The following is a 23,129-nucleotide window of genomic DNA, read 5'->3' on the forward strand; positions in this document are numbered from 1 at the left end:
ACACACAGAGGCATATATATGTGTGAATGTGGTTACAAAATTTGGACTAAATGAAGTTAAGCTATACTGAGATCCATGCATTGCCTGGGAAGAGGACTTAGATAATTAAGAATTAATGTTCCAATCTGGAAGATGATCACTTAAAACACTGTTTCTCAAAGTGTATTCTCAGCAGTACCAAGATCACTTAGTGTAATGGTTAATTTTATCTGTTACCTTGACTGGACAACAGGGTGGCCAGATGTTTGATTAAATATTATTCTGGGTAAGGTCTGTTAGAGTCTTTCTGGATTCGATGACAATTTGAATGGGTAGACCGAGTAAAGCAGACTGTCCTCCCTAATGGGCCTGTGCCTCATCCATTCAATTGAATATGTAAATAGAACAAAATGCTTGATAAGAGGGAACCCCTTCTACCTGATAGCTGGTCTTTGCTGGCCTTCAGACTCAACTGAAACATCAACTCTTCTGGGGTTTTGAGCCTCTCAGCTTTCAGACTAGAACTTATACTATCAGGCCTTTAGACTTGAATTAGAACTACATATTGGCTCAGCAATGTGTTTTAATAAGCCTCCTATCTAACTCTGTTGTATAGAGATGCTTAAGATCCATTGCACTAAGCAAAAGAAATAAGGTATAAATTCAACCTACAGTTTCTTGTTACTTCTCTATAGTGAGTATTTCTTAATGGCAATATGAATAAAACTGATTAATCACTGCCAAGAATTGGAAGGAAGGGAAGCAGAAAGCAAACTCTTAATAAATATTAAGAATAAAAAGGAAGGACTTTCCTACAGACTACATGAATGTTAAAATAATAATAACAGAATATTGTGAAATATATTATAACAATAGAATCTACCAAAGGTCGCACAAGACAAAATAGAAAATCTGGGGATAACTGTAAAAATTTAATTTATAAACTTTTCCTCAAAAGGAAATCTAGAATCAGACATCTTTGTTTGTGAACTCTACCAGATATTTTAAGAATAAAAAAACAAACAAAACAAGACAAATTTTTAAAAAATCATATGCAACCTCTTCAAAAGATAAAACAGCTGAATATAACATCATAAAAAGATTGGATTTCTTTTAGGAAGTAAAGGTTTGTTTAACATTTTTAAAATTAAAAGTCATTATAATAGACCACATTAACAGAAAAAGGAGGAAAATCACATGGTCATCTCTATTACTCCCCTCCAAAAAGAGATAAAATTTAACACTCATAGTGATGGTAACTGAGTTAATTATAAACACAAGAGAATTATTATATTTGATAAAAGTATCTTTAGTAAATAGGAAACATCATTATTAATGATGACATATTCATAACTTTACATTTAAAGTGAATAAAAGAATGACTGCTCTAGTCACTTCTATAGAAAACTGTTCTGGAGGTACTAGGTGATACTAAAAATAAAGAAAAAGAAATAAAAATGTGTAAGAATTTGTGTAATGGGGAATAAAACTGTCAATATTCAAAGATCAAATGACTGTGTACATATATGCTTATTTAGAGATAATAATGGATAAATTAGAAAAAAAATAAAGGTTTCATGATATTAGCCCAATATATTGAAACAATATATATACTGGAAAACAGTTAAAATGAAATTTATACAATAAACAGATTTACATTAAAAATATCAAATTCCACTTTTCATCTTAAAGGGGTTAAGAGTCTACAACTACCTCCCATGCTAACAACAAGAAAATTTTACAAAATGCAGAGAACAACTATTTTCATACAAAATGCAGGGTATGAGACCATAAATTCCGAGGAAAAAGAAATAAACGACATGAGTCCCATCATCACTCAGATTTCCTACATGGAGGTATTTCAACAAGACTAAAACTGTAGTTCAAGGAGAACAGAATATGTAGGACACAGCACCCACAAGGAAGGTGTCATGGAGAGAACAGCAACCTTTGGCTGAATAACAATCTCTGTATGTGATATCTGAAAGCTCCCAACGTTAGAAGAGAACAACTTAGAAAGAACAATTATGGAAGAGTCATAACAGACATCTGCCTCCCAAACAGGGCCTAGAGACTTCTGTAGACACACTGAGCATTTTGGAGAAATCCAGCATACTTTCTAAGCATGGCAAAATTAGTCCAAGAATAAAGGCCATTCTAGATATGGAAGAACAGTTTTTTGAACAAATAGTCCGACACAAACTGGACTTTCATAATCAAAAATATAAACCTGGACACAGATCTCCGGAGAAGGCAATGGCATCCCACTCCAGTACTCTTGCCTGGAAAATCCCATGGACGGAGGAGCCTAGGAGGCTCCAGTCCATGGGGTTGCTAAGAGTCGGGCACAACTGAGCGACTTTACTTTCACTTTTCACTTTCATGCATTGGAGAAGGAAATGGCAACCCACTCCAGTATTCTTGCCTGGAGAATCCCAGGGACAGAGGAGCCTAGTTGGCTGCCGTCTATGGGGTCGCACAGAGTCGGACACGACTGAAGTGACTTAGCAGCAGCAGCAGCAGGACACAGATCTCACCTCTTACATAAAAATCAGCTCAAAATGGGACCCTGACTTAAAACTAAAACTGTTACTGAACCCACAGAACTTTATAGACTACACAGGAAAAAAAATCTTTGGGACTTCGGGTGAGGTGAAGATTTCTTAGACAAGACACCATGATAAACTAGACTATAATAAAAATTCAGTTTTCCTCTGCTACAAAGAACATAAAAATAAGCTATAGTCTGAGAGCAAATACTTGGAAACAACATTTCTGAAAATGTACTTGTACTAAGAATACTGAATGCACAAGACTCAAAAGTGAAAAAGCACTCTAATTATAAAATGGGCAAAAGACAAAAACAGACATTTCACTGAAGAGGACATACTAATAGCAAATAAGCACACAAAAATATGTTCAGAATCATCCATTAGGAAAATTCAAATTAAGACCACAATGAGATATCCTTATATACCTACCAAAATGGCCTACAAAAAAAAAAAAGATAAAACCAAATTCTGATAAAAATGAGGAGAAACTGGACTATTCATATGTTGCTTGTGGGAGTTTTTTAATAAACCTGAATAGGTACTTACCATATTAGCCCAGTAATCTCACTCTTGGGCACTAATCCCAGAGAAATGAAAACATATGTTCACATAAAAATAAAAAGGTTTATTGTAGCCTTTTTTTTTTTTTTGGTACTAGCCAAAAACTGGAAAAAAACTTGAATGTTCTTTAGAGGATGAATGGTTAAACAGTCATACATCCATATCATGAAATATTACTCAGAAATTCAAAAGAAACAACCCATTAAAACACAATGACACTTGGATGGTTCTCATGACATTACACTGAAAAAGGTCAATCTTCAAATTCACTTCTGAAACACTTATGAGTCAAAGAAGAAATCACAGAGAAACTTAGAAAAAATAATGAAAATTAAAACAACATTAAATTTGTGAAATATAGCTAAAATAATGCCTAGTGGAAGTGTTATGGCTTTAAATCCTCATAACAGAAAAGAAGAAATCGAAAACCAAAGAATTAAGTAAGTGCTTGGCAAGTATTTTCTACAGAGGGTAAGATACAAAATATTTTAAGATTTTAGGCAATGTTATCTCTGTTGCAACTACTTAACTCTGCCATTGTACTGTGAAAGCAGTCACAGGCAATACATAAACAAATGATGTCACTGTATTCCAATAAAAGTGTATAAAGTATATGATGACAGGCAGATTTGGGCCCTGGGTGGTAGTTTATAGACTCCTGATCTACTATCCACCTTAAGACTCTAGAAAAAGAAAATTAAGCAAACCTGAAATAACTAAAAGGAAATTTAAAAAAAATAGAATTTGATGTAATTGAAACAGAAAAAGAAGTAATGAATCAAATACCTACTTTCTGGAGGGAAATTACAGTATTGAAAAATCAATGGTACTCTACTAATGCTAAAATGAAAAAAGGCATAAAATATTAATAACAAATTCAAAGATTAAAGAGGAAACATCATTAGAGAGTTCCTACAATATTTTAAAATAATAAAATTATGAAAAACTTTATGACAATAAATCTAACCATGTAGATAAAATGGCTGAATTTTGGTCACAAGTGACCAAAACTGATGCAAAAAGAAAACAGAAAATCTGAATAGTCATCTACCCACTGAAAGAATTTAATCTGTAAAACATTCTCAGTAAAAAAAAAAAAAAAAAAATTCCAGAGATTGCTTCACTGGTGAAATCTCAAACATCTAAGAATAAATAACATTAAAGCTAAAAATAGTTGCAAAGACAAGATGGTCAATCTGAATGCAGAGTTCCAAAGGACAGAAAGGAGAGATAAGAAAGCCTTCTTAAGTGATCAATGCAAAGAAAGAGGAAAACAGTAAGATGGGAAAGACTAGTGATCGCCAAGAAAATTAGAGATACCAAGGGAACATTTCATACAAAGATGAGCACAATAAAGGACAGAAACTCATCAGTGGCCTGGACTGGAAAAGGTCAGTTTTCATTCCAATTCCAATTCCAAAGAAAGGCAATGCCAAAGAATGCTCAAACTATCCCACAATTGCACTCATCGCACATGCCAACAAAGTAATGCTCAAAATTCTCCAAGCTAGGCTTCAACAGTATGTGAACAGTATGTGAACCAAGAACTTCCAGAAGTTCAAGCTGGATTTAGAAAAGGCAGGGGAAACAGAGATCAAATAGCCAACATCCGTTGGATCAGAGAAAAAGCTAGAGAATTTCAGAAAAATATCTACTTCTGCTTCATCAACTACGCTAAAGCCTTTGACTGTGTGGATCACAACAAACTGTGGAAAATTCTTAAAGAGATGGGAATACAAGACCACCTTACCTGCCTCCTGAGAAATCTGTATGCACGGCATGAAGCAACAGTTAGAACCAGACATGGAACAACAGGCTGATTCCAAATCGGGAAAGGAGTACGTCAAAGCTGTATATTGTTACCCTGCTTATTTAACTTAAATGCAGAGTACATCATGTGAAATGTCAGGCTGGCTGAAGCACAAGCTGGAATCAAGATCGCCCAGAGAAATACCAATAACCTCAGATATACAGATGACACCACCGTTATGGCAAAAAGCAAAGAACTAAAGAGCTTCTTGATGAATGTGAAAGAAGAGACAGAAAAACCTGGTTTAGAACTCAACATTCAAAAACCTAAGATCATGGCATCTGGTCCCACCACTTCATGGCAAATAGATGGGGAAACAATGGAAACAGCGAGAGACTTTATTTGATTGGGCTCCAAAATCACTGCAGATGCTGACTGTAGCCATGAAATTAAAAGACGCTTGCCTTTTGAAAGAAAAGCTACCACCAACCTAGACAACTGGAAAAGGTCAGTTTTCATTCCAATCCCAAAGAAAGGCAATGCCAAAGAATGCTCAAAATACCACACAATTGCACTCATCTCACATGCTAGTAAAGTAATGCTCAAAATTCTCCAAGCCAGGCTTCAGCAATATGTGAACCGTGAACTTCCATATGTTCAAGCTAGTTTTAGAAAAGGCAGAGGAACCAGAGATCAAATTGCCAACATCTGCTGGATCATGGAAAAGGCAAGAGAGTTCCAGAAAAACATTTATTTCTGCTTTATGGACTATGCCAAAGCCTTGACTGTGTGGATCACAATAAACTGTGGAAAATTCTGAAAGAGTTGGAAATACCAGACCACCTGACCTGCCTCTTGAGAAACCTATTTGCAGGTCAGGAAGCAACAGTTAGAACTGGACATGGAACAACAGACTGGTTCCAAATAGGAAAAGGAGTACGTCAAGGCTGTATACTGTCACCCTGCTTATTTAACTTCTATGCAGAGTACATCATGAGAAACACTGGACTGGAAGAAGCACAAGCTGGAATCAAGATTGCTGGGAGAAATATCAATAACCTCAGATATGCAGATGACACCACCCTTATGGCAGACAGTGAAGAGGAACTAAAAAGCCTCTTGATGAAAATGAAAGAGGAGAGTGAAAAAGTTGGCTTAAAGCTCAACATTCAGAAAACGAAGATCATGGCATCTTGTCCCATCACTTCATGGCAAATAGATGGGGAAACAGTGGAAACAGTGTCAGACTTTATTTTTTTGGGCTCCAAAACCACTGCAGATGGTGACTGCAGCCATGAAATTAAAAGACGCTTACTCCTTGGAAGGAAAGTTATGACCAACCTAGATAGCATATTGAAAAGCAGAGACATTACTTTGCCAACAAAGGTCCGTCTAGTTAAGGCTATGGTTTTTTCAGTGGTCATGTATGGATGTGAGAGTTGGACTGTGAAGAAAGCTGAGCACAGGATTGATGCTTTTGAACTGTGGTGTTGGAGAAGACTCTTAAGAGTCCCTTGGACTGCAAGGAGATCCAACCAGTCCATCCTAAAGGAGATCAGTCCTGGGTGTTCATTGGAAGGACTGATGCTGAAGCTGAAACTCCAATACTTTGGCCACCTGATGAGAAGAGCTGACTCACTGGAAAAGACTCTGATGCTGGGAGGGATTGGGGGCAGGAGGAAAAGGGGACAACAGAGGATGAGATGGCTGGATGGCATCATCAACTCGATGGACATGAGTTTGAGTGAACTCCGGGAGTTGGTCATGGACAGGGAGGCCTGGAGTGCTGCGATTCATGGGGTCGCAAAGAGTTGGACACGACTGAGCGACTGAACTGAACTGAACTGGGTCATCTTGACATCCATATCACTTCTGCTTCATAAAATTCACAAAACTCAGTTCCAGATGAACTATCCATCTCAATATGAAAAGCAGCCAGAGGATGAGTTGGGGAAAATTCAGGCAAAGATCTCGTCTACAACACAAAAAGCATGAAAACCCCAAAAACTTGATAAATTGAGTTTCATTAAAATTTACAGCCTCTTTTGATGAAAACAGATTCCACAGATGATAAGAAAAGCCACAGAATGGGAGAAGGTATACACAAAAAACATATAACCATCAAAGGGTTCATTTTCAAAATGCATAAGGAGAAAAGCCTTTACAAATTAAGGAGAAGACAACTCAATGTTTTAAAATGAGTAAGAGATTCAACAGAGAAATCACAAAAGAGGAAAACCAAAGGACCAATAAATATTGGTCCCTTTGTCCATGCCAAAAAGTCCCTTCGAGGAATTTACAACTATCTAAGATAGTTAAGATATTATGTAAGATATTACAATATATGATATTACATAAGCTATTACAATGGATAAGAAGATGCTCAACCTCATTAAGTACCAGAAAAATACAAACAAAATACAATGGAATGCCACCGACTCAGTGGACATGAATTTGGACAAATTCCAGGAGACAGTAGAAGACAAAGGAGCCTGGTTAACTGCAGTCTAAGAGGTGGCAGAGTCAGACACAACTTACTGATTGAACAACCACCACCAGCACTATGCTTTCACCAAAAGGCAAAAATGGAAGTGACAATAAGTAAGTATTGTTACAGATTTAACGAATTACTCTCGTAAGGTGCTAATTGAGTTTAGTAAACTTGTATCAACCACTTTGGAAAACATTTGTCATTATCCAGTAAAACTGAACAGACACATATGAACCAGCAATTCCACTTAGTTATTTACCCAACATATATGCATACAAATGTGTAGTATACCTAAGAGTAATGTATAAACAGCATTGTTATGTAAAAAAGTAGCATTACTTGTAATAGTGCAAACCTGGAAAATTTCAAATACCCATCATCAGTAAAACAGATTAATAAACTGTAGTATATACCACTAAGAAATAAACATGAACAAAACTATTGCTACATGCAATACAGATAAAATCTCAGAAACATAATGTTGAACAGAAGAAGGCAGAGACAAAAAGAACCCATACTGTGCAATTCCATTCATATAAAATTCAAAAAAGACAAAACTAATCCAGTTTCAAGTCAGAGTGGTGGATATGAAGAAGAGCAAGAATAGAGTCAAAAAAAGGCACACAAGATGGGGGCTTTGAGGTACTTGCAATACTCTGTTTTTTGCCTTGAGTGGTGGTGACACAACATCATTCTTTCACTGAGCTTTTATAGTCTATATTTGTGTGATACTTGAATTGAGAACATGAATAAATGTGTGTGTGTATGTGCAATTTTACATCAAGCATGTGGGCCAATCTCTTCTAGGAATGTTCTTTGATGTATGCATGCTAAGTTGCTTCAGTCATGTCCAACTCTTTGCAACCCCATGGACTGTAACCCATCAGGCTCCTCTGTCCACGGGATTCTCCAGGCCAGAACACTGGGGTGGGTTGCCATTTCCTCCTCCAGGGGATCTTCCCAATCCAGGGATCAAACCTGACTAACCTGACTATCAAACCTGACTACCACTGAGCCACCAGGGAAGCCATGTTGTTTGATATGTTACTACAAATCATTTTTATCTATTTATCAAGATACAAAAGATAATGTTTGGTGATTCTACCTCCAGTTATATATGTTACATATAACTGTATTCTGAAAGCCTATATTTTAAACTCACCACCCCACCACATCTTGTCCAGTTTTATCATGTGCCCATGTGCATGCTTCTACCTTACTTGACACTGTAACATGTGCTATATGACAGTGGATTATAAATTCAGGAATCAGATCTTGAAAACCATTCAAGACTTCTCAGTTTAGACTCTGAAATATAATAAATGATTTTTACATAATGAATAATTATCTAAAAATATCAAAACAATGAAATACATACTTAAACATTCTTAAGAATTCTTAACTGTATCTTTAAACTTAATGAATACTGTTTCACTCTTTTTTGAGGTGGAAGGAAGGGAGTAAAATGAGTGAAAACAACAATTAGTTATGTATACCTCATGTTTTCAGCCGAATCTTCTGGCATTGGAGCAACAGTTTGAACAGCTGGAAGGTTTTTGCTGGTAGCACCATTCACAAAACTAGAAGACGAGGAAGAAGACGAAGACCCCGAATCCACGGCACCTGTTCCCAAAATAATAGTTTTTAGTCTTAAATACAAACTTATTGAACAAAATAATTTTCATTACATCATTACTGAGTTTGAAAAAAAATTCATCTGAATTTCAAAATAGAATTAGGCCATTTAAAAAATCATTTGGCCAACAGTACATTAATAACTATAATTATTAAAAATAGCTATTGCATTGAAACAGTTTATTTACTTATATTATGCTAACAAAACTACAGATTACAAATGGGGCATAAATAAAAGACATCAACAAATGAAAACAATTTTAGATAAAATGAGTCTGATAAAACAAAGCAAATTTAGATGTGAAAATACTATCTGCTTTTTCATTGCTATGTTGTTATACTTTTAGTTTTCATCATTTAAGATATAATTAGCAATAAACTGTCTCAACATAAATTTGTGGCCCTGAAGCATCAATGCTTATTTTAATATGATAGCTTAAGAAGGACTATAATAAGTATATTTGTACCCAATTTTAAAATAATGAGTTTCCTCAACGATATGAAGATGCCATTTTAGAACAGATTTTCCTATATTACACCATATATTAAATAGCCATGGAGTTGAGGGACATCTAGTGTTCCTAAATGTTATCTTTATCTTATCTTACATTAATATCCATAAAACCTGGATTTCACAACAACACTTACACAGCACGTTTGTGCCAAAATCTAAACTAGTTTTGGGTCCAGTTTAGATGCTGACCCTCAGGTTATTTGTGTGTCTGTTTGTGTATCTATATATGTGTATTTCTAAGGAGGATATTCATTGCCTACATTTTTATTGTAATATATGTTTTATACTATGACTAGACCTCTGGCTACCATCACTTTCTAAATCTATTATTAATTCATAGAATAGAAATTCAAGGAAAATATCATACCTTGTTTCAAATAAATATAAAAAAGAAATTATTTGCTTTTTACTCATAAAAGTAAGGATTTAGTCCATAAACACCAAATGCAGATTTTTTTTTTTCCTACTACACTGGCATATTTTAAAGTTCTTAACACTTTCCTGAGTTTACATTTTGCTAAAAGGAAAACATTTTTATTCTTTCCTCTAGAAAGCAGAATGAATATAAAGAGTAAGGCTATAAACTAAATAGAAAAAAAAAAAAACTTTATATAAGAAGTCTTCAAACAAGTTAGAAATAAATACTTGTTTTAGTATGTATAAATCAAAGATGTTTTGTTCTTTAACACAATGCCATTAATGATGTTTATTTGCTAACATAAATATGCTTCATAGAGTACGTTCTACTTACTACAACCCCATAAATGTGCTGTTCATGATGTGTCAGGACTCAGGTGGTATGATAAACAAGATAAATACAGAAAGCACAAAGAGCTATGAAATTAATAAAAATGGGAATAATCTAAGTAATGATAATAGATGGAAAAGTTCAAGGCTATACAGTTTGGAGAAGAGAAGGCTACTATAGTCAGGGAAGGAAAGTCAGGGATCATCTTGCGTTGTGTAAATACCTAAAATGGAATCACAAAGATTTGGGTAAGGATTTATTTTGCTAATAATCAACAGGAGCATTTCTGGAAATTTACAAAAAAATAAAAAAGTTATTTTAGGCAGGCTTTTAAAAATTGTAGTGATTTGGAATTTTTCTGTTTCTAGAATTTTTAGGAAAATGTTGGACAATGAATGGATATAATTATAATCTAAGTATATAAATTAATACAATGTCAAACAATGGTTCTTATTCACATGCAGTTTTTGTTAAGTTGAGGCTCTTGCATATCGTCAAGGTTCTTAGGGGAGCTTTGTGAAAAGTATATATTAGGTTTCAACCAGAAAATGTTACTAAATCCATTTGCTGTCACTAATATATATAGTATATTTTAATATTCTTGATACAGTTTACTAATTTTTACATATCAAATGTCAGTGTTCAAATTATATTTTGGCTTTGCTCCCCAAATATCCTTAAGCAATCTGAGTTCACTATGAAAGTAAACAGCATCTTGTTTTGAGAAGACTCAAAACAAAACCCATAGTGTTCTCAAAAGTGCCTAAAAAGTTTACCCTAGAATTACAAAATCTGAAAACATGAAGAATAATCTTCTTAAAGATTAAGATAATCTTAAAATAATCACAGTATTTTAATTTTTAAGATCAAATAAGCAGAAAAAATGAAGATACAGAAAACAGAAAGAAAAAGATGAAGTATCACAAAAATAGATAAGGACAATACCTGTTGTATTAATCATACTTTTTGGTGTAGCTCCAGTAGCAGCAAATATATTAGAGGTACTGCCTGTTGGCAGTCCACTTCCAGCAGCAGTGGCTCCTACAGTGGTTACAGCTAAACTACCCGGAGGTGGCTTCTTAACAGGGACCACAACACTCCTGCAAAGAAATGATGAAAAATAATACAATGTCTAAGATGAATTCTAATCTTCTATTGGCAGATACATGTAATCAACATTAAATTATCTTTTAGAAAACATTTTTTTGATGTGGACCATTTTTTAAAGTCTTTACTGAATTTGTTACAATATTGCTTCTCTTTTACATTTTGGTTTATGAGATCTTAGCTCCCCGAACAGGGATTGAACCTGCGCCCCTTGCATTTGAAGGTGAAGTCTCAATCACTGGACCACCAGGGAAGTCCTATCATCAAATTTTCTCCTCTTTCTTTTTCCTTTTTCTGATTGCAACTTCATTGGTGAAAATAATATAGACAGTAAGGATATACTGTAAAGTGTTAACTATTACCATTTATTTGGCAAATATTTACGTAGAATCTAGAATTTGGACATCTTTTTTAAAGATGACATGTGGTCTATAATCATGACCTTAGGAAAATGTGAAAAAGGTGTGCTCTGGTTAGAATATTTTTCATATATGTACATAGGGATTTTTTTGTAAATATACATATATAAAGTGTCCATTGTATCTCTATTACATTCTAAATGTGGAAAATAGTCATAAAAACATTTGAAAGCCAAATTCTGAACTTCTTCATAGTAAAGCTAAATATTAAGGCAAGGAGTACGGAATAACAAACTGGTTCAGTGGTAAGGAGTCTGCCTGAAATCCAGGAGACACGGGTTTGATCCCTGAGTTGGGAAGATCCCCTGGAGAAGGAAAAATACTCCTATTATTTTTTTTTTTTTGGCCCGAGAAACCCCGTGGACAGAGGAGACTGTAAGGTTACAGTTCATGAGGTCGCAAAAGAGGCAGACATGACTTAAGAGAATAAACAACAACAAACAATAAAATTAAACTTTATTTCCCTGAATAAAATTGAGTTGTTTTTCATAATAGGGATACTATTATAATGAAAGAGAAATGAGAGGATACACTGGACATTCGGTAAAAGATCTCTTTAGTTTTCAAACACTGACTTTGTGAGCTTAGGAGTTGAAAATGTTCTCGTTTCTTTAGCATACTTAAATGAATTTCATTAAAAAAAATTCTGAACTTAACATTTGTGTTAACCTTAAATAATAAATAGATATGAAGAGTCAATTTAAAAGACAAAGAAACCATTTCTTTAACATAATACATATTTTTACTTTCTTTCAGTGAAGCTTCATCTTTCTCAAAGTTTACAGTACACCAATTCTATTTAATAAATACTTTCAAGCATTACTCACTTATTTATCTTGAAAGTAGATGTATGAGTTATTTTAAGTTCAAATATAATGCCTGAAAACAAGTGAATGTCAGAAAAAATATATCCAATTTAAATTAGGTCTTTTTAAAGTAATGTCTCTGAGATGTTATTTTATTTTAGTTTTTTGGCTGTACCAGGCCTTTAATTGAGGCATGAGGGCTCTCAGTTTTGGCATGCGGGGTCTAGTTCCCTGACAAGGGATTAAACCCAGGCCTCCTACAATGTGAGCATGGAGTCTTAACCACTGGACCATCAGGGATGTGCCTAAAATAGACCTTTTAAACTAGGTCTTTTAGATTGTAAAGAAAAATTTAATTTTCTTATTAAAAAGCTCTATTTAAAGGAAACTGTATCAATGGCTCATTGACAAGTCTATGGTTTAAACTTCTTTAATACCAACAATTTTTAAAACAAAAATGACTTTAATGTAAAAAAATTTAAATTTATAAGGATTATTATTTTCAATTTCAGGGCATTTAAAATATTTTTGTGACCATAGTAATTATAATGTTAGATAATTTTAACCTCTGCCCTCCCAAATTCTTCTGTTAGCTCTTTCTGGATACTTTTTTCTTTTTTCCTTAATGGATAGAGTCAATTCATTAGACTCAACCTTGTACTTTCAACTATCTTATTAAATTTCCAAAAGCACACACTATGCTTTCAATCCCTTCATTGACCATTCCTGATCAAACACTTTATTTCACTGAGAGGTGGTGTGACATTATGGAGAGTGTATAGGATGTGGAGTTAGAAGATTAAGGCTTGACAACTAAATCACTTCAAGCTATGTGATATTAAATTTCAGTTTTTCAGTAAAAATGGAAAGGCAAATATGATTTATTTCACATATACCTGGATAAATTAAATGAGACTGCATTTAAAAGAACCATGTCAAATTAAGAGATGTCCATTACCAGATGAATGGATAAGAAAGCGGTGATACATATACACAATGGAGTATTACTCAGCCATTAAAAAGAATACATTTGAATCAGTTTTAATGAGGTGGATGAAACTGGAGCCTATTATACAGAGTGAAGTAAGCCAGAAAGAAAAACACCAATACAGTATATTAACGCATATATATGGAATTTAGAAAGATGGTAATGATAATCCTGTACACAAGACAGCAAAAGAGACACAGATGTATAGAAAATCTTTTGGACTCTGTGGGAAAGGGAGGGGGCGGGACAATTTGGGGGAATGGCACTGAAAAATGTATAATATCATATAAGAAATGAATCGCCAGTCCAGGTTCAAAACAGGATGCTTGGGGCTGGTGCACTGGGATGACCCAGAGGGATGGTACGGGGAGGGAGGTGGGAGGGAGGTTCAGGATGGGGAACATGCGTACACCCATAGCGGATTCATGTTGATGTGTGGCAGAACCAATACAATATTGTAAAGTAAAAGAAATAATAATAATAATTTTTAAAAAAGAGATGCCTTATAAATGTTAATAATTGTTACCACTTTCTAAAGTGAAATAATTCTCTGCCTATAAGATAAGGTATTTATTTACAATGATATACACAAAGATCAACAGAAAAGAAACCAAACTAATATTTTGGATTTATCATCAAAACTTCTTTCCTAAACTTATAAACTATTTCATTGACTAGCTAGCAAGAAAACAAAGTTATCAATTCTTGATTTGAAAATAAGTAAAATTATCATTTTTCCCCTAAATCTTTCATTAAAATTCCTATGGATAAAATAAAGAAACACAAACTGATTGATAGTGCTATGAGGTGTATTTGTAAATGGTACAAAAAAATATATATATAGCCAAAGTTTCCTGATTAACTGATCATTACCAACTTCGTACAAACTCTCTGTGACAAGGCATCTTGTCAAGAACTGAAGCTCTGAGATGTGTATTAAGAAAAATGAGTTATATGAATAAGGGAAAAGAATTTCATCTCAACAACTTGTACTGATGGTTTGTAAATAAATGCAAACAACATTAAATGTCTTCCTACTAAAACTTCTGAAAACATCTGATTTAATATTAGCTGACATTAAAGCCTCCAGACACTTCACTGACAGCAAATTCAGCAGTATAGTAGTTACTACAACATGGGATATAAATAGAGTACACAGTGACTAGAAGCCTGGTTTTTAATGTCAGACATATCTGAGTTAGAATTCTACCTCTAAGGTATCAAGCAAGTAAATTCTCTAAGCCCCATTCTCCATACCCTTAAAAATGAGACTCATAATTGTTTGCACCTTGTAAGATTGTTACAAAGATAAAATGATATACTATTAACACATATCAAATGTTTAGCATTTTACCTGGAACACTGTAAGTGGTCCAAAAAGCTTAGCTATCATTAGTACTGCTATGGCTCTCAAATGACAACACCCTTATGGCAGAAAGTGAAGAAGAACTAAAGAGCCTCTTGATGAAAATAAAGAGGAGAGTGAAAAAATTGGCTTAAACATAACATTAAGAAAGCTAAGATCATGGCATCTGGTCCCATCACTTTATGGCAAATAGGTGGGGAAACAATGGAAACAGTGAGAGACTTTATTTTTCTGGGCTCCAAAATCACTGCAGATGGTGACTGCAGCCATGAAATTAAAAGATACTTGCTCCTTGGAAGAAAACCTAGACAGCATATTACAAAGCAGAGGCATTACTTTGCCAACAAAGGTCCATCTAGTCAAAGCTATGGTTTTTCCAGTAATCATGAATGGATGTGAGAGACTATTAAGAAAGCTGAGTGAAGACTCTTGAGAGTCCCTTGGACAGAAAGGAGATGCAACCAGTCCATCCTAAAGGAAATCAATCCTGAATATTCACTGGAAGGACTAATGCTGAAGCTGAAACTCCAATACTTTGGCAACCTGATGCGAAGAACTGACTCATTTGAAAAGACCCTGATGATGGGAAAGGTGGAAGGTGGGAGGAGAAAGGGATGACAGAGGATGAGATGGTTGGATATCATCACTGACGTGATGGACATGAGTTTGAGTCAACTCCGGGAGTTGGTGATGGACAGGGAAGACTTGGGTGCTGCAGTCCATGGGGTCATAAAGAGTTGGACACTACTGAGCTACTGAACTGAACTGAACTGATGGCTCTCAAAAGTACTGATGCAATCTGGGTCTACCACAGCAACAGTATCCAGAGTGAAGGAAGCAATAATCCTGATATATTGTGTCTGTTAGACCTCATAAAATCCTATGTGCAGTTTTAGACACCATATTTCAAGAATAACAACAAAAGCATCATGTTTATAAAAGAATAGTTAGAATGACAGTAGATCTAGAATACAGGTCGTGTCAGTCAAGAAAGACTGAGAGTCTAGATAACTATAATAAAAAATCTTAAAGATCTTAAAAAAAATCTTAAAGATTGCCATTAACTAGTTATGTGAATTTTGTAAAAAGGATACTATTTTATCTGCACAACTCAAGAACTGTCTTAAGTGTAAACTGAGATAGTGAAGATAAGAAATGGCTTTTAAATAGTGACTTAATAAGACAAGTGGGTTTTATAATTGCTCATGGATTTTAAAACAACTCCTTTCTTCTTTCCACTTGCTCCCTCTTTTCTATAACACTTATTGAACACCGAAAGGTTAAGGGAATTACAACTACACTGACAAGTCAGGAGATACATAAGACAAGTTAAGACATAATCCATGCCTTAGAGATACTTGAAAAAAAAAAAATAGAAGAGACAAATAAATCAACTGTTCAACATATTTCAGTAACCACTCTGATTAGAGTTAGGCACAGGAACTTTCAGAAACATAAAGGATGAACATTATCAGGGAAGAATAAGCTGAATCAAAAAGGATCAGTGGGATTCAGCTAAGAAGATAAAAGTTCAATAGCAAAAACTTCTTAAGGCAAAGAGATATGAAAAATCATAAAAGATTGAAGAACTGTAAATAGATCATTATAGCTGGTGAAAGGTGAGGACTTTCTATTTCAACCTAAGAAGTTCATCTTTTATTGTGTAAGAACAAGATATTATTTAGAAATCTTCATGAGATTTACATTTAAGAAAAACATTTCTAGCATAAATGTGGAAGGTCCATTTGGTGGGCCAACACCTGGAAAATAGTGAGGCCAGCTGGAAGATAACAGAGGGAACACACTTCAGGGATGCCAAGAGCTTAAAGTGAGGTAATAGCTTTGAAAAAGGCCTACCAAATCTTTTCTGGGGTTCAGGTCTTTTAGCCAAGTTAATAGTCATCTACTACTTTTTCAAACTAATTATAAAGCTATCTCATTTATTCCAGGATTTTCATACTTTATGGGACTTTCTGGAAACAATGTATTATTTTCCATGTTGGGAAACTGAGTCCCAGAGAACCAAAGAGAATAGATAAGGGTCACACAACTAATTATAAAGAGATCCACTACTAAGAGCCACTTCTCCTAATTTCTATATTATTACTTTTAAAAAAAATTTTTTTTTAATTTTTTTATTTTTTTAAATTTATTTTTTTAACTTTACAATATTGTATTGGTTTTGCCATATAACAACATGAATCCGCCACAGGTATACACGTGTTCCCCATCCTGAACCCTCCTCCCTCCTCCCTCCCCATACCATCCCTCTGGGTCGTCCCAGTGCACCAGCCCCAAGCATCCAGTATTGTGCATCGGACCTGGACTGGCGACTCATTTCATATATGATATTATACATGTTTCAATGCCATTCTCCCAAATCATCCCACCCTCTCCCTCTCCCACAGAGTCCAAAAGACTGTTCTATACATCAATGTCTCTTTTGCTGTCTCGTATACAGGGTTATTGTTACTATCTTTTTAAATTCCATATATATGCATTAGTACACTGTATTGGTGTTTTTCTTTCTGGCTTACTTCACTCTGTATAATAGGCTCCAGTTTCATCCACCTCATTAAAACTGATTCAAATGTTTTCTTTTTAATGGCTGAGTAATACTCCATTGTGTATATGTACCACCGCTCTCTTATCCATTCATCTGCTGATGGACATCTAGGTTGCTTCCATGTCCTGGCTATTATAAACAGTGCTGCGATGAACACTGGGGTACATGTGTCTCTTTAAATTCTGGTTTCCTCAGTGTGTATGCCCAACAGTGGGATTGCTGGGTCATAAGGCAGTTCTATTTCCAGTTTTTTAAGGAATCTCCACACTGTTCTCCATAGTGGCTGTACTAGTTTGCATTCCCACCAACAGTGTAAGAGGGTTCCCTTTTCTCCATACCCTCTCCAGCATTATTACTCTTTTTCTAACAAGTTTTACTGACATTAGACATTTATCTTGAAAGAAAAAAAATTAAACTATGAAGAAAAAATAATTATTTCTGATTTTAAGGTGATATTACAATTTACTGAAGCTCATTAGAAATTGCAAGTCTATCATTTTCATGATTTATTAATTGCTACTTTGTAAAATATTTAGAATACCTTTTTTCTTTGGAAGGAATGATGCTAAAGCTGAAACTCCAGGACTTTGGCCACCTCATGAGAACAGTTGACTCATTGGAAAAGACTCTGATGCTGGGAGGGATTGGGGGCAGGAGGAGAAGGGGACGACAGAGGATGAGATGGCTGGATGGCATCACTGACTCGATGGACATGAGTCTGGGTGAACTCCGGGAGCTGGTAATGGACAGGAAGGCCTGGCGTGCTGCGATTCATGGGGTCGCAAAGAGTCAGACACGACTGAGCGACTGAACTGAACTGAACTTTGTAAAATATTTAGAATACCAATAGAAAAATAGGATGTATGAAAAACAACTATTTCATTAATTCACACTTTAAAGAGAGATGCCTTTTTCAACTCATTGAACTGTCTGTGGAAATGTCAGGAGAGAAAAAGGCAACAATATTGGGAAAATTAGAATACAACCATGCTGGGTCAAAACTGCATCATCTGACAGCTGGCCTTAAATACTATATCCAGGGCACTTGGAACATAATAAAAGGTGGGATTTCAGTAGCTCGGTATCGTTGAAACTTTGAATTGTAATGGTTGGCAGAGTATTAATCAATTTAGATTACATTTACCTGCTCATCCTTTAAGTGATATGATCAAAATACTTAACAAAACATTAGAAAAGTATAAAGACAGAATTTGAAGTACTCAATAATTATGAGTTTTTATATTCTTAATTCTAAGCTTAAAGAAATCAAGGTAGGAGGATTCCATCATTTCTACAAAAAATTTTTTTTATTTATCCTAAACTATCATTCTTAGCACTAATATTTAAAGCACTGATGTTAAAAAAAATCTATAGGGAAAATACTTAGACAAAGCCTATACTTGAAGTTTAGTAATATGAAGGCTATCTATATTGTTTTTTAATCAAATAGTATTTATAAAATACTTTTTTTCCTCCAGAGATTTTCTTTTTCAGAGAATGAAACACTGGAAAGCAAGGATACTAAATGTTTGAGGGGAAAAATACAAACTACTTCACTTAATCATATCAAACCCAGTAATTCAAACATAAGCAGGTCTTTAAAATCAAAAGGGATGAAGTATACACCATAAGATCATTGTCTGTTAGTCAGAGAAGCAACACAATTACAAGCTTTGGATGATAACCAAGATGAAAAACATTTTTTTGAAATATAATGACAGTTAAAATGTATAGAGACAAACATATTGTCCTCTGCCTTTTTTTTTGTCTTTTGTCCAAACTAAGGGGGTGTCTCAGGAATCCTGGGGAATTAAGACTGAGCTAAATCACAGATATATACACCAAATTGTCAAAAGATTAAAAGCATTTGGATATGCAGGATTAAATTTTAGTTTAAAAGATGTGGTAAAACGTAATGAATGGTTTTAGAGAAAACTGTTCCCTCAATCTAAAAGTTACAGTTGCTGTTACTAATACATTAAAAAAAAAAAAAACACAGCTCAGCTAGACTATTTTAAAAACCATACATCTATACAGAAATCTATCAGAAGAAATAGAATTATTGAGGAACTTTGCAACTATACTCTAAGTTCTATTATGAGATTATGAAACTGTTCTCTTAAAAATAAAACCGTAAGTATTTATTTTTGCTTCGTAGTAACAGAACAGTAGGAAAGTTCTTATAATTTCGTTATCACACTTGCTCTATACATACGGTGTTCCCTCTACAGAATAGCACTAATGGATGTCTAGCAGTTTCAGTGCTCTACAGTCATAAATATAAATTTGTTAGGGTCACTCAGTGAAATCAAAGACATATACTTCAATCTGCACAGATGATGTCTGGAGGAAATGAAAGAAAAAGAATCAGTGCTTTCCATATATGCAGATGAGAATATTTATATGATGTCTCATAATACAACCTGATGGAAGATTTAATACTAAAGGAAAAAGGTTTATTTTAGTTAAGTCTAAATGTTTCTAAATTTTGATGTTACAATTTACCTAATAAAAATGATATTACAAACTTCAAAATGCTGAAATTAGTCAAAATGCCATCCTAAGTGAAGAGAAACTCCATATGAAAAATGTAATTGAATGTATGACTCTTATGACATCAGTTGTTTTAGGAAGTTATTCCCAACTTACAATCTAGAGAAAATATAAAGAATGCTTCGCTAGCATGTTTCCAAAAGAACCAATAAAATATTGGCTAAATCAAGGAAAATCCTAGGTGATTTCCACTGGGATTGTATAATATTATGTATGATTTAGTTACAAAGAAATGAGCAACTGAGTTTATAGCTATTTTCAACCAAAGATAAAAATGAAAAATACATTATTGGTAGAGTAAGACCCAAGATAATTCTGTGTTTGAAACTAAAAGTATTCAGGACTTTGCATCTAAAGTCTGTCTTCTTGGATCCTATTTTCAAGGAACTCAATCTGATGCTAAAAGACATGTCATAACTTGAATTTCAGATTTTAGTGCTTCAGAAATATGTTTATATGCTTCATAATGTAATTATAGCTACCTTAAGACAGATAACACTTTAAGGCAAATGGTAGCAATATATCACAAATATAATTGAAAAATGCAGTTGTCCAGAAGCACTTGTGGGGATGATGTCTCTGAAAAGCTGCTCAAAGCTCCAGAGTTTGAAGTTAAATTTTTGATGTTGTCACTCTCAATCTATTGAATGGCTGACAGACAATCAAACCCGTCTGGCTGGCTGGCAGCTCATTTTGCTGGCAGGTGGCAAACAATTAGACACACCAATTTGTGCCTCCTGATGACATTAAAGCATGAAACTAAGTTGTATGCAGGGCCTAGTGATTTGTGTGAAAGCATTTCAAAAATAATACTCTTTGCCGTGGCAACTCATTTCAAACTGCCACCTCCCATTATGGCTTTGAGCGGTGAAGACGACAGACTTGAGTTACGTGCAGTGCAAGGCCGCTTCTGTTCAATCCGTCATCAGCGCCCCCTGAGACCTCAATCCCCTCCTTTCATCAGTATCACCTCATCATTTACATTTGATAGTACTTGAGCTACTGCATATATTAACTACACTGGAGACCCTTCTCCTAAAAAGAATTGGAATACGCTTTGTGCTCCACGATTTCATTTCTACTTATGCAATTTTGAATAATGACTGCACTCCCACTGCATTTTGCACAAATGCTACTAAGAACAAATGGAAAGTTCTATTTTTTGTAAAGCAATATCCTCAAAAGTGTAATAAATTTTGAGTGGCTAAGAATATTGGCACTCAGGTGACAGCTTTGTTAAGTTTTAATGAAAAAAATTGTCCTAACAATAATCCAAATTAGGAAAGATTTTACCTAATCTTTATTTCACTGGATTCTCTTATACAAATCACAATATTCCTCTTTTTCTACTGCTTATATGTTAACAAAATTTAGATACAGAACTTTAAAAGGAACATAAAACTTAAGATCCCAAATTAAACTATTATAACAGTTATTTATAGATAGATTTATAAATATATACAATTAAAAATACTTATGTGGTTATGCTTATATAAATTCATTAGCACACATACACATATCTCTTAGAAATGCAAACTAAATATGAAACGGCATAGCGAATATCCAAGGAACTATATGAATAAACCTCTAAACTATTAAAAAAAGAAATAATTTCTTATATCCCTGCTTTTTTAGTTGTTAAAAAATGTCTGATACTTAACACATTTTACCTTATATGACACATATTTGCAAAGATTTTATCTCCTTTAACTACTGTAGGTGCACAGAAAACAAAACTGATTCTCTCTTTATATCTGACATGATGACTAATGTCATTTATATTTTCACAATAGATTTTCAAAAAGTATCTGTAGGACACTGGTTAAAATGTTTATAAGCAATTTTAAAATCCTATTTATGTATAAAAAAGATAATGCACCCTAACTGAAAATGCCTTTTTTGCCACACCTCAACCCCTAAACTCAAAAAGTACTGGCTCTAACTTGGACAAAGCAGTTTATCTATTTTAGAGAAAACAATATGGAATAGAAACTGCATTCTGACTGTATATTTATTTTGACATTACAGTTTAAGAAATATCTGATTTACTTACTTTTTTCTCTTTAAAACAAAAAACAATTACTTGTTGATTACCTCACATATATGTATATAGCTATAAACATATATGTATATATATATATATATGTATGTACATAATATAAACACACACATACATATAAAATCACTTCTCCAATGTACAGTAGTCACTTGATGATAGGTCATAATCAGAATCTGTGTTACCCTATTTCCAATTCAATGTGTCATCCCCCATTTCATACTGAAGCCCCTTTTTTGAAACATATAATTAAAATGTCTGACTATGAGATCAATCAGGTTGGCCTATCACTTTGATAGTCTTTGTGATAAGAATCTACAGTAATAAACATGTTTGCAAGATCTGCCTAATTTTTTTTTTTTTTTTGCCTAATATTTTTAAATTAAACAGATACTAATTTTCCTTCTATACATGGAGCACTGTGAATAGTAAGTTCAGAACCTACCTGTCAAAGGAATGAAACTGCATAGGAAGAATAGCTTGCGCTTCTCTCTTCAATGCTGGGTCTGGGTATGGGACAGGCTCAGGGCCACATTCTGCAATTTCGACTGGGGCGGCCACGAGACTTTTCAGTATTTCCTTGACATTGATGCCTTTGGTTTGACTTATGCTAGATATCGATGGTGCAGACTTCAATATTTCACTGGGGTTCTCGGTCAGGCTTTCCTGTGACTTTTTCACTTCATTTGACAAAGTGGATAACAGTTCACTCATAGCATCAGGGCCTGTGCTAGTCTCTAATTCTGCCCCATTCAGGATGTTAGCCACTTGCTCCTCTCCAATTCCTGAATCGGTATGAGGAATGGAACTTTCTAGATGAATATCCTCACCAGGGGTTGGTGCTTCTTTTTCCTTTACAGTGTCCGGGAATGCAGCAGGTGTTTCTATAATGATAGAAATCAGTTTAAACAAAATGCTTCACAAATGAAAACCCACCGTTATTAATAAAATATACTCACAGAAAAGAAAACCTGTAAGAAAAAAAAACTCTGCTAAACGGATGTGCATAACAACACAACTTGGTTAAAACATATCACC

At 34.3% G+C, this 23,129-nt stretch overlaps 1 protein-coding gene across 6 annotated transcripts in view; it reads right to left on the bottom strand.

Moving 5' to 3' along the window:
* The window catches only part of NBEA (neurobeachin), a 673,061-nt gene that overhangs the window by 387,052 nt on the left and 262,880 nt on the right, over positions 1-23,129 (bottom strand). For 5 of the 6 annotated variants that reach the window (XM_059892163.1, XM_059892162.1, XM_059892160.1 and 2 more), the window contains 3 exons: positions 22,537-22,975; positions 11,176-11,330; positions 8,830-8,956 (listed from right to left, as the gene is read on the bottom strand). In XM_059892163.1, the coding sequence (XP_059748146.1) occupies positions 8,830-8,956; positions 11,176-11,330; positions 22,537-22,975 (721 nt within the window). The remainder of the gene's footprint in view (positions 1-8,829; positions 8,957-11,175; positions 11,331-22,536; positions 22,976-23,129) is intronic. The other variant, XM_059892161.1, reaches the window with a different exon arrangement.

Source organism: Bos taurus, chromosome 12 (genome assembly GCF_002263795.3).
Source record: "Bos taurus isolate L1 Dominette 01449 registration number 42190680 breed Hereford chromosome 12, ARS-UCD2.0, whole genome shotgun sequence".
Lineage (NCBI taxonomy): Eukaryota > Metazoa > Chordata > Mammalia > Artiodactyla > Bovidae > Bos > Bos taurus.